This window comes from Sprattus sprattus, assembly GCF_963457725.1.
Source record: "Sprattus sprattus genome assembly, chromosome: 10".
NCBI classification, from domain to species: Eukaryota; Metazoa; Chordata; class Actinopteri; order Clupeiformes; family Clupeidae; genus Sprattus; species Sprattus sprattus.
In genome coordinates this window covers 14,191,249-14,204,540 of record NC_137908.1, presented here as the reverse complement: position 1 = coordinate 14,204,540, position 13,292 = coordinate 14,191,249, and the positions used below count along the sequence as shown (strand labels likewise).

The 13,292-nt window shown below is 43.9% G+C and overlaps 1 protein-coding gene across 1 annotated transcript; it reads right to left on the bottom strand.

Annotated features, from left to right (window-relative positions):
- Positions 1-2,426: 2,426 nt before the first annotated feature.
- Positions 2,427-12,931, bottom strand: nuak2 (NUAK family, SNF1-like kinase, 2; the record flags this gene model as incomplete). Its single annotated transcript, XM_080846066.1, has 6 exons — positions 2,427-3,614; positions 3,909-4,161; positions 4,611-4,676; positions 7,238-7,389; positions 7,919-8,039; positions 12,689-12,931. The coding sequence occupies 6 exons, from the start codon at positions 12,929-12,931 to the stop codon at positions 2,452-2,454; spliced, it is 1,998 nt and encodes a 665-aa protein (XP_080702192.1). The 3' UTR covers positions 2,427-2,451.
- Positions 12,932-13,292: the final 361 nt, after the last annotated feature.

Below are 13,292 nucleotides of genomic sequence, written 5' to 3'. Positions count from 1 at the left end.
CTAGGTAAACATTTGATTTTTCAAAATGAACATAAATTCTATCTGAAATGCTGCTTTTCAATGTTTGGTCTGTCATGATATATATGTAATAAAATGTGTCCAAATAATTTTTATTTGAGTTTAATCACTTCCTTTGAGGTAAAGGTGGGTTATGTCACTCCTAAGAAGCCTGATTTGGTCTCTCGTCATGGAGTTGATGGCTGATTTGGTGAGGCTCATTAGAAATAATGGCAACTGAAGCAGAAACAAGTTTGGCGGTTTTCTCATGCTTAAGATGAAAGCCGAATTTGAAAGGTGGAAAACCACTGAACTTTTTTTTCTGAGACCTGCCTCTGCATGCTTGCTCAGCCTAGTAGTTGCTTCATATGAACTCTGAGGTAGCTAGAATGCACACTGTCACTTCAATCATTGATACATGACCTGGACTATGTAGACTATTCTGTAAAGAGAAAATCATAGTTGACCCAGGTACACTTATGTTATAATGCTTTAGAAATGTCTGGCATGGCGTTGCTATGGCACAACATCAAAGTTTGGATAAGGAAAATATGTGGCAGGAGTTATTACATGGAGGTCAAATAAATGGAAAGGAAATCATTAACGTTTTAAAGTAGGACACGGAAAACAAGCTGGCAAACTTTTGTTGAACCATGTTTTTTTATTGACCCACATCAAAAGCCACTGATGGCACACATGTAGGTACAAAATATAAATTAAGTCCTTTGGAAAAACGACAGGTACTTCCAAATATAATCTACTATACCTTAACCTCCTGTGCGGGGGACTGTCGATACATAGTAAAGAAACATTTACAACAACAAAACAATTAACTGCTGAAAGTCAGTTCTATACAAAAGGCCACAGTAATTGACTGGAGTTTTGTTTTGTATAGGGATAACAGAACAGTCATTTGCAGCAGAATACAGAGACTATACTACACACCAATTAGTTATCCAGTTAAAGAAATCCTTCCCCCATCACTGTCAAGCTGGATGCTGTTTGACATTTACCCACTATTTGGGAATATGATCTTGGTTTAGTCCATTATGATACAGGAGAACTTTACCCTACTGTGTTGTATGTTTTTTTCTCTCCTAAAAACTCCATTTAAACACCTCATTTTTGGATAGAAATGATTGTGTTGGTACGTCTCACTCTTTAAAATTCAATTGTAATTGTTATAATTCGCAACTGTGATTCAATTTCATGACATGAAATAAAATTCCCCAAATTCAAAATGTCTGTGAATGTTCCCACTGTACCTCTGGTCAACATTTAAAACAATCTTTTGCAACCCAAGTGGTGCCAAATGGACATTACAATGTAATAACTACAATGGTTATCTATGGAACAGAATAGTGCCTCCTGTCAACTAACAATTTTGGGAGAAATATCTCTAAACTCTGTCGGCCCCACCAACCTGGAATTGAACTTCAACTGAAAAGTCTCTGTCCCCCTTTTGACACAGAGTTCAAATAAAAACTGTTCAATAAAATGTTTAAAAAAAAACAGCAGCTGAACCATCACATCTTGATTATTATTTGTACTCTCAGGAGCAGGTCATAAAATCTCTCACTGTCTATCTGCCATCATGGAAAAAGAAACACTCTGCCCTTCACCACAAAGCAATGAAAACTCCAGTTGAAGACCTGATCGGTCTAGACCTTTTTAGGAGCTGGTTGTAAAAGTGAAACATTAACGCACAGGTGATGTGCAAGACCGAAGACCGCAGCTCACTTTCTTGTGTCACAGAAACCAGCCGCCCTTATCATAACAGATGATTTTATGATGCCAATCTCTTGGTGACGACTTTTACAGGGACCTGCCACTTTCTCCGAAACTGCCGAATTGGCGGTTTCTTAGCCCTAGGTTTCATTTCTACAAATACAATACTGGCTCTTCTCAACTGGACTATTCACCGGTGTAGGTCTTAATAACTTAGTGCTCCTTGAAAGTTTATAACAAATGTAATCTTTGGCAATGGTCTGAGGTTTTAATCGCTGTACAATCAAATTTAAAAAGAATCGGAACAATGACATTTTTAAACTTCCCTGATTTCTCTTCCAACAAACTAAAGATGCAGTTTGCTACTTTTTTTTTCCCTGTCCCTTACAGATTCAAATGCATATAAAAGACTAGTTTGTCTTAACTCTCTCCATTACCTGTCATGTTACCACCAGTCATGCAGGTCTCCATTTGGTTAGTATGAAAACACATACCAAACATTTCACAGTGAACTGGCCAGTCTCACTATATCACCATGCAGTGGTCTTTGCACATTTTCATCTTCTCACATGTCAGTTTCACATTCTCAATGATACTGGCCAACACTAACCACTCTTTGACAAGTCCTATAAAACCACAGGGAATGTCTCTCAGCAGTTCACCAATGCCCTGTTTAACATTCTCTGAAATGTAAATCAATCACATAGGGGGCTCTTCAACTTAGCCTCAGCTAGCTGGAGTGGCGGTGCTTTTGGCCTGTCTGTAGACTTCAGTCACGTTCTGACAGTCTGAAATGGAGAAAGTGCTCTCGGCCATGCTGCCTGCCTGATAGCAGGCCATATCCCAAGGGCTGTGTAGCCGCCTGTGGCCCTGGCGCTTCATGCCAGACTCCTCCCTGAGCTCCAGCAGGTTGTCTGCAGACACGCAGCCCCTCATGTTGCTGGCAGCCACGGCTGGCTTCTCCATGGGCGCAGCGGGTCCCTCACGATCGGGCAGGTCCAGCCGGTCGAAGGATTCAGAGGAGAGAATGCTGTCTTCGCTCACGGCCCCACTGGGCCGCACTCTAGTGACCCCCTGTGGCAGGGAGGCGGCTAACTGGTCCAGCGAGCCAAACTCCTGCAGGCCGCCAGATGAAAACTTTCCGTTCCGCTTCAGGATGCCCTTGTGGCGTGGTAGGGCCGAGGGACAGAGCGAGGGCTGAGGGGTCTGTGCAGAATCGCTGCTCTCGGGGGAGGAGGAGGAAGAGGAGTAATAGCCCGACTCCCTCTCAATGGGTTTCTTCAGGATGCCCTTGCGTGGCAGCGGCTCGTTTGTGGGCACCAGAGGTGCCAGGGGAGTGTTGGAAGTGCAGAAGCCGAAAGGGGTGGGGGTGGGCACAGGGCGCTCCTCTGGAGCAGGGGGCGGGGCGTCGTTCGGAGGCTTCTGCTTCAGACTGCCCCGCTTCTTCAGGATCCCCTTGTGGGGCCGGGCAGCCGGTCCGTCCTGCATGCTTTGGGAAACGTTGTTTTCCTTGCGGGATCTCCGAATAGAGCGCTGACGTACTATCTCTCCACCCCCACCTCCTCCTCCTCCAACTGGTCCATGGGAGCGCAGGAGGCAACGCACCTTCAAACTGCTTTCCAGCAAAGGCCGTGAGGTGCGTCGCAGCCAATCGGCGATACGAATGTGACCCACAGGTTGAGTCTGGGCTGTTCCTGCAGTGTTGGTAGTAGTCCCAGCACTTGAGCCGGTGCTGGAAGAACCAGTGGTGCCGCTGGCTGCAGTCTCGGTCCCGGCTAGCAAAGGCCTTTGGTATCCCCAATTGAGCCACCAGTGGCCGGCGATCTCCTCCAGTGTGGCCCTGCGCTCTGGGTTCACCATCAGCATCCAGCGAATCAGACCACAGGCATCTGAACACAGATGATTCACATCAACTCAGCATCAACACTTCGCATTCACATTAACAATAGGATAATCATCAATAGGACTGGAATACAATTCCACTCAATAGAATACAATAGAATACAATACAATAGCACTTTTGACAATGGGGATCCAGACACCTGGACGGAAATGTATCTACCAGTTTAATTTCCAGTAGGCTGCAGGCAGGTCATTGTAATGCAAAATGGAACATATCCTTCCAACAGTACATAACAACAACAGCACGCACAAGGGCTGACAAATGGCAATGGCACCCTTACCAGATGGCTTGGTGGGCTTGCGGTAGTCCCCGGTGCTGATCTGCTGCACCAAGTTGGAGTGATTGTGCCCATCGAATGGCATGGCCCCATGGACCAGTGTGTAGAGCAGGACCCCCAGGGACCAGCTGTCCACCTCAGGGCCCTTGTAAGGCCGGCCATTCACAATCTCTGGGGAGGCATACAGAGGGCTGCCACAGAATGTCTGCAGGTACTCGTCCCCATGGTACAGGTTGGACAGCCCGAAATCTGCTATCTGTGGAAAACAGTAATGTGTGCTTTCAGCCTATGACCAGTATGATAAGTGAGAGCATTAAAAATTCCTTAAGTCACTAAACTGCTTTTAAGTATGTTTTTTTCTGACTATGCATTTCTATGAGATAAGCAACAATGAGATCAAATATGTGAAAGGTATTTTTACAGTCTGCGGTTTTTATTGGGCTCAATAAACCAAAGTATCACATCAAATGTAACTTTTGAAGTGGAATTGAAAGTAAGAGCAAAGACACCACCAAATAAGCAAAGAAAGGCCAACATTATCATAACAAATGAGTAAAGGAACTGAATCTGTGTAATGAGCTGTTAAGAAGGATTTACAAGGGAAGGTGTTTAACAGGAATAGGTGTGAGGCCTCAGGTTTTTGTGTGCAAGAGGAGTGTGAACCTCAGTAAGCTATGTGACTGATCAGCTTCTCTCTCATCTCACCTTAATGTTGCAGTCACCATCCAGGAGAATGTTCTCCAGTTTCAAGTCACGGTGCACTATTCCATTCTGTAAAAAAAAAAAAAAAATAAGAATAATTTAATTAAATATTTAAATAAAACCAATATAAAATCCCAGTCAACAGTGTCTCCAGATTCCATCTGGGTTTTAAACATGCTTAAATGCCACCAGGAATGCAGGTATGATCAATGGATTAGCACTAAGCCATTGGCAGTTACTACAAGACCAGACGCATTTGTCTCTTCTCATCTGAAATGTTTTCCTTTAGGACGGCTTCAGCTTTGTTTGTCTCAAATTAGTTTGTTTTAGTCAGATTCACCAGCCTGTGAAAATAAAGGCCTTCTTCTTATATTTCACTCGGAATTATCTTATCACACTAGACAGGCGTAGAGCTTTTTTCCCCCCTCTCTTTAAAGACGGGAATTCAAAACAGAGCAGGCTGGCTCAGAACCAGAGGATTGTTCTGGAATGTCAGCTATGTTCCATTGTCCTTCACCCTGTAGGAGGGCATGCCTCCCGTTGTAGAGGCACAGAACAGCAACCGATCTAATTCAGCAGAGTTAAAAAAAATAGAGGTCATCCATCTCCTTGGGCAGCTCTTTTTCTGCCACTCATTAAGGAATTAATGAGTACAAAATGTGTATTTTTAAAGGTTGGTGTGTGTGTGTGTATAGGTGAGTGGGGGGTGCTTTTGTTTTCATATGCGGGTGTGTGTGTGTGTGTGTGTGTGTGTGTGTGTATCCACAAATTCTAAATAAAGTGCATGACTTCTTCATTTGCTCTGGATGTAGAATTGACACTGGAGGGCAGTGGGCCCTAAAGATGACCTTGACCTCATTACGGTCAACTAAATGAGGTTCACTGAGCCCAGCCAGCTAAAATAACCCTAAAGGGATGGGATGGGGGGCAAAGCAGCTGTAGCCCGCTTAAAAAAAAGTTAATTGGTAAGATCGCCACATGTCAAGTAACAGCCTATAGCTGAGTATCCAGGATCTTTCATTGTATAAAACAAGGAAACAGTAAAGTGTCTCCCTGAGCCACATGGTTCAAAATATTAGAAAATAATGATAATAAGATAAAATTGCTATTTACACTTATTTAAACAGTAAAGAAATAGTAATCAGGAATGAAACAGATATAAAAGTAGTTAGCACATATTTACACACACAGTTAGTCACTAACAGTTACTGTTCCCAGTGTAAATGATTCAGGGCCAAAGTAGCGCATGTGGAGTTCAGTTCAGAGGTCGTGTCTGGGGTTGTGGGGTAGTGGAAGAGTAAGATTAGGACGATAGGGTACAGGAGGGGTGTGGGCTGGGCAGTTTTGTTTGGCAGCCTGACTGCTTGGTGGTCCCTGCTCAGATAGACCTGTTTCTTTTTCCTCGTGGTAGGACGTCAAACAAGTGATGGGCTGAATGTGATTGGTCTCTGGTGATGCTGTGAGATTGGCGTAGACAGCAGGAGGTCAAGATGGTGGTGATGATTTTCCCAGCCGACTTTATTAGGCCAGATACTAACAGACTTGGCTATGTACTCAGCAGTCCTAATTCTTTACTTGTAGTAAAATTAGTATACACCTGATGTTATGTTTTATTACCTCTCGGTGGGCAGGATTGAGGTCAGCCTGGTTTAAAACCTCAGTGATAATAACACTATCTGGGTTTGCAAACAGGCTCTTGTTTATATTGTTGCGCAGCTGTGCTAGCAGTAGCCTAGAGTTAGCTTCTGGAGGGATATGCACAGCGCAGATGTACACAACAGCAGCTTGCATAGGACAATGGAAAGCCTGTCCATGGTCAGCCCTCTGGCACAAAGAGGGTGGCTGCAAGGATACGGCCAGGACATTCAGAGTCTGCTCGTTCCTGCTCACTCATTAGCAAGTGTGTTCGAGGGAGGGAGAGATAGAGAGAGAGAGAGAGAGAGATGAAAAAATAATAAGGGAGGGAGGTGAGAAAGAGAGGGGGGAGGGAGAGAGAGGGTGAGAGAGGGATGAAGAGATAATAAGGGGGGAGTGAGAGAGAGAGGGGGAGAGGGAGACAGACACTGACAGTGAAGGAGAGAGAGGGAGAGAGAGAGAGAGAGAGCAGACGGCTGGCCTCTGACCTTGACGCTGGCGCTTCACAGGCCAAACGCCTCATTACATCTCGTTTCCAACGCCCGCTTAATAATGGGGTTACATAAGCAGCGGCCCACGCACTGAACGTGTGTGAGCAGAGAAGTAAGAGAGAGAGGGTGGAGAGAAGACAAAAGGAGGAGATAGAGAGCATGTGTACAAGAAAGATAGCAATAGAAAAAAAAGAGGGAAAAAAGGAGTGAGTTATGGAATGAATTAAGAGAAAGAGAGAAAGAGAAAAAGGAGGTATGCGTGACTGCCGCTGTTGTGTATGTATTCATGTATCCTAGATGTAGCAGTCGAGCTATGTGGTATGAACTCCTGAAACTTCATCAGATATTTGTGCATCTCTATACCTCGATATATGTGCATGTCGTCAACACTATTGTTTTGACCTCTTTCACCAAGCAACATGGAAACTAATTTGTCTCCATATAATTAGCTCTTACTATATGCACTAAACTCTTCATTGTTGTGTGGTGTTAAGGGACGCTCACCCTGTGACAGTAGTGCACTGCGGACACGATCTGCCTGAAGAAGTGCCTGGCCTCGGCCTCGCCAATCTTCTGCTGCTGGCTGAGGTAGTCGTACAGGTCGCCTCGGCTGGCGTACTCCATCACAATCACAATCTTGTCCTTATTCTCGAAGACTGTGGGGCACACACACACACACACACACACACACACACACACACACAGAGATTAAAACAACAGACAGGATTAGGGGGTACCCACTGTGCTGACTGTAAAAGGAGGGGGGGGGGGGGGGGGGGGGGGGGCTGCTTACATAACCCTGAGTGGGTCACAGTCAGACAATGAGCATTGCGTGACAAGCAGGGTCAGCACACAGCCCGTTTGGAGAAGTGACTCTTCAGAGGCTCTACAACAACTTCCAACCAACTCAGCACGAGGCAGCCCCCTCAGGCCATGGCACATTTTGTACGTTTCCAATTATTTCTCGCTCACACACACACACAATTATGCAATACTTAATTTCATAACTAAGTGTTTTACTAAGTTTATTGTTCATTAAATATCACAGACAACATATATGCTACTTCAGTTATGAGGAAAAAATATTTAGTTGATAAATGGACAATGTCTCTGAATGATTTCAGATTTGATTTTTATGCACAGTTCAATATAATTTGACAGGAATGGGACTGATTATGGACATACCCTCATATATGGTGATGATGTGGGGGTGGTTGAGAGAGGACATGATCTCAATCTCTCGGCGAATGTGAATCAGGTCCTGCTCATCCTTGATCTTGTCCTTCCTGATCGACTTGATGGCCACCTTTAAAAAGGAAATAGAATCAAACATATTTGAAAAACCAAGATTGTATGCAACAATTAATATTGATATTCAATATTGGCTAATCTTGGGGTGGTTTCTTTAACAGGTATAATTTAAATACGTGAATCTCGCATCCAAGACTGTTTATGTTCCATATATAAATATGGTCATCTAAATGTCATGGCAAGTGCAGAGAGAGAGAGAAAGGTAATCCCCCCCCCCCTGATTTTTCTTTCATAGACAGTTCCACTGAAATGATCCTTGTTTATTTTCCCCTCTCCCTATCCAACTCTCTATCTATCAGTATCTCTAAGACCCATTCTAGCACAGTAAAAGACAGTGGGACGGTGGGGGCTGGGTGGGTGTTTGTAACAATTCAGAGAGCTAGTGAGGACAAGGGCTCATTCCACAGTCAAAACTGCATTGTTGGCTGTTACATCAGAGAGGCCCATACAATTAATTTAAGACCAATTTGAATTTGAATGCATAGCTGTTTGTTTGGGTGTGTGTGTCTCTGTGTGTATGAACACACACTGGAGTGTGACGAGATGCTTGTTACCGCACAGATGGACGGAGGCCCAAACGTTCGCTTGCTTGCTCGATAGTATGAATGAGTGTGAGCGAGTATATGAAACACCCGTGTCCGGTAAGTTCTGTGTGAGTAGTGATTACTCACTGTGTGGATGTACTCACTTGTGTGTCTGTACATCACCTCTTTGAGTGTGTGTGTGGGGGGATCCTGGCATGTCTGGTTTTAAATCTCTGTTTGCCTGTGTGTGTGTGTGTGTGTGGCCATGTGTTTGTGCAGCAAAGGACACACACATGCCTGACATTCCCCACAGCTCTGTGAGTTTGTGTGTGTGTGTGTGTGTGTGTGTGTGTGTGTGTGTGTGTGTGTGTGTAAGAGGACACCCATGGGATGAGAGGGGAGTTTGGCATTTTGCTTGATTAACGGATGGCTCACGCAGAGGACAAACTGGGAGCACTGAAGACCTCTGGCCTGAAATAACAGGGCATGACGCATTCTATACAGACAGACACAGACACACACACACACACACACACACACACACACACACACACACACGACAGCAGCCCTCTCCATTCTTTGAGTCATGCCTGTCTGAAATGTGTGTCTCACGTCAACTGTCTGGGAAATTGTGCTGGGGCACGCGATGAGATAAAAGGCCCACACCTGGGAGGCACTGGAGAAATTTGATTCCTTGTTAAAGGCTATTGTTGAGTGGGCAGAAGGAACACGCTGGAAGACATGCTTCCAGGAAGACAACAATGAGAAGACACCCCCGCTGATATGCAACAAAAAGCGATTTCCTCAGAATAAAACCAGAAGTGAGCTCAGAACAGTTGGCCTGCATTGTCATACAACTGCCACATATCACGACAACCTACGCAAGACAAAAATGGGCGTTGATCTAAACAGGCTTTGTCATCCCTTACTCTCTCCGTTAAGATAGGTTTTCACCTGCAGGTATGCAGGCCACAACCAGTGGAAAACCCCTTATCTTAAATCTGAGCGGAAGCTTCTGGAAACTGACTTCTATGCTTGAGTTCGGAGTCAGAAAGTCCAGGATAAACTCCCCTCGAGACTCGGCCATTGGTATTTACCCAAAACCCTTTTCTCATCATCTACAGGCACGCCTGTGAGCAAACACTTCTTGACTATTTTAGGATCACTGGCACGTGTGCTGAGGATAAGGGCTTTCCGGTGCTTGTTTAAACTGGACTGCTAGCTCTCCTGTTGAGGTGTCTAACTATTACACCAAAGACTGTGTAACCACTAACGTCACGGAGCAAAACAAATCCGATTCTTCAGAAAGAGGAAATACAGGAAATATTTCTGGGAAGCCCCAAGAAAATGCTCTCCTTTGAGCTAGTCGTGGTTTGGTTCAGCAAGGCAAAGCAAGACAAGACAAGCTGATTTATGTAGCACATTTCATACACTCATTCAATGTGCTTCACATAAATCAGAGCAAAAGGAACATCCTAGGGAAAGATAGAGACACATGAAAGATGAACATATAATTAAAAGAAAGCAAAGAACATAAATCAATAATAGCACAAATAGAATCCATAAGAGCCCTTCCTTGTTGGGACGGAGAAGTTCCTCCTTCCTTGAACACTCCTGGTTTAAAGTGTGAAAGGCAAAGGGTTGCATTTGCCAGGGTTTCTCAGAAAAGGTCACAGCATAGGCAAAACACTTTACAAAGCATTGTTTTCAAAATACGTCCACACCTCTTTCTTAAGCCTGTAGACTGACAGTCATTGTTACATTTAGAAGTGAATCCACTGTGAACCACCCCAGCACACAATATGGCTCATTGTTTTAAATACATCATAGTTGACATGCTATCAGCACCAGCACAGGTGCTATCTATGCGAGTCCAAATGGTTGGTTCCCAGGAAAAGACAAAGAAGGAATATGACCCCCACAGGTCTGTGTGTGCCCCCCCCCCCCCCCCTTCTGAAAAGGTGGGGGGATCAATAAAGGGCCTACGTCCAAGGTTACGGAGAGATGCCGAGACATGGTTTTGGCTTGGCATTGTTTGTGATTGGTTGCAAGTCAAGCAAGTTTTGGTGTTGTAAATGAAAGGTAACAGCAATGTTGACTTTAAAAAGCACAGGTCAACTTCCTCAGTGATGTTTTGGACTTTGGTAGCATGGGTAAATCCCTGTAGGTGGAACTTTGATCTGGTGGTGTTTGTGCAGCAGCCCAAGAAGGGTAATACTGAACAGATTTTCTTCCCTTACAGACTTTGGAATTCATATTTTGACAAGACTCAGGCTTGTTGCTTATTAGATAAATACCACCCTCTCTCTCTTTCTTGCTCCCTTTCTCTATCTCGCTCCCTCTCTCTCTCTTTTTGTCTAGGGCATTATCGGCTTGAAATGCAGTTTCATACTTGTTGAATGTTCCTTTCTACCTTTTTTACCTGGGTAGAAAAATAAATACATTCTCCCACACAGACACGAAGATGACCCGTACAGTCCAGAGGACCACAGACACCCCCCCTGGCCATCCCTAACCTCCTAATTGAGCTGTTTTCAGGGCCCAGTGCCCTTGATTGCATTGTAAAATCTGACAATTTGATGCCATACGGTTTTGATTACACATAGACAAGTCTTTGTGAACGTGTTGAGAGGGAACATCATCTGTGGTTTGTCCTCAGTTCCAAGTCTTTGGAAGCAGACACAAGGGATTGGTTGTGCTGTCTCTGGCAGAACCATATTTCAGTTCATCTGCTCTAATCTCTGCGTTCACCTTATGCAACTGGTGAGGTCAAAACGTGAAATATCAGACCTTTGTGATCTGTTCGCTGATTTGACGCTCACTGGCATCATTTGTTCATCTTATCGCACAGTCAAAAAAGATGCCCAATTTGGTTACTATGTCAACCAACAGGATTCTCTCGACTATGACATGCACATAACTGCCTTTTAACTGAGGTTTTTGTTCTGACAAGAGGGCAGTTAATATAAGTAGGGGGATAATAGACCATACACACTGCCCTCCAAAAGCTTAACTGAATAATTACAAATTAAGGGTAGTTCACAACAGACTAATTTCAGATTAGTTCAGAATGCCAAAGGGTATAGTATATGTCTTGCGAGACAGCGTAACTTGTATGACATTTTGATTTTGTTTCTATGCATTCCATGAGAAAATGGGCAGGTTTAATCTGCTTTCATTGGTCGGGCGTCAGTCTATTATAGTTTTAAGGGATGACGTCTATTCAAATCTAGAGTATGGTGCTGATGGAATAATTCAATGGAACAAAAACATCAGTATCTGGATCATTGATTTACAGGTGTGGATCTTAAAAGACCTTTGTGTTTCAGAGAAATACTTGGCTAATCCCAAAGTGACCAGATTTTATTGGTGCTACCAACAGAAACCTTAATTATTGACAACGATAATTTTACAAATGATGTCCTACTGACCATGTAGGCTATTGAAAAGAATACCAACATGAAACACACCAACCACTTATCAGTGTTCCAAGGTAATTATGATTTGATTTGAAAATCACCAGTGAAAAAAAGTATTGCAATTGTTTTACTATCAAAACATGTGAACATTTCTGTCTGAACATAAAAGATGGGGAATTAGGCTACTCCTTGTAACTGGTCTGTTCAGAGTTAATGGGTGTCACAGCAGTAAGACCAGGATGCTTAGATTTATTTGCTTTGTTAACAAAACCAGCAATCCATAATGCCACCCTAACCGGTTTGTCGGTTAGGTGCCTAATGTTTCCCAGTTTTCGGTGAGTCATGTCATTTCACCAATACACCAGACAGGTGCACTTTTCACAATTTGCAAGTAATCCTTTGGTACTGGGCCAAACATATATTACATTCTACAGTATGTTTACATGCAACACGCTACAGTTAGGTCTTTGTTTCACACAGTATCGTTTGATTTAATTGTGGTTTTTGGGGGAAATCTAGTTTGCACACGAGGCACATACATACATACACACATACATACAGACTCAGTGCTGTTCAAATAAATGTATCCTATCATAAAATCAACACCAGGCCTATACAAGAGCCAAACTATCTGCTAGTAGCCTATTTCAGTGAAACTGCCTGGACTTCCAGATGTTTGAAGGCTAGGGAAGCTTACTCACCAGTCTCCCCGATCTTTCGATGGCCTTCTTCACTTTCCCATATGTCCCTTTTCCAAGAGTCTCGAGGAATTCGTATCTGTGTTTGAGGTTGTGTTTGTGGTGATGCCTCTTAACCGCCTGCCGTTTCACCGTAGCGTGACAAACCGAGTTTCCACCTGAGAGCGACTTTTCAACAGGTGAGGCTGCCTTGTAATCATTTAACGTTGGTAAACGTCCTCCACCGTGTAACTTACTTGAATCCATGTTTTAGATTTCACTTATTTAAAATAAGACAGCTACTTAAATCTTTCCAAGGTTTCAAACATGTCCTGGTGTCGAAACTATGTCTCTTCAACGCACCAGAAGTCAACAACTCTGCGCGCAGGCTCTCTAATTTGAATGACGAATATCTACTGTTGGTCCTCTGTGGGCGGGGACTAACCGGGTCTAACAGAGCGACGGGTTGCCAGGTCTAGTTCTGAGGCCGTTGGGAATGCTCATAGTGGAGAGCAAATGTTAAAGGATCATTAAAACTGTGGTAGGCTACAAGTAACCTCCTGTATGTTTTAGACCTCAACGCCTGATATTAAAGGCACCCAGTGCAACTTTCGAGGCTTAAAAATAA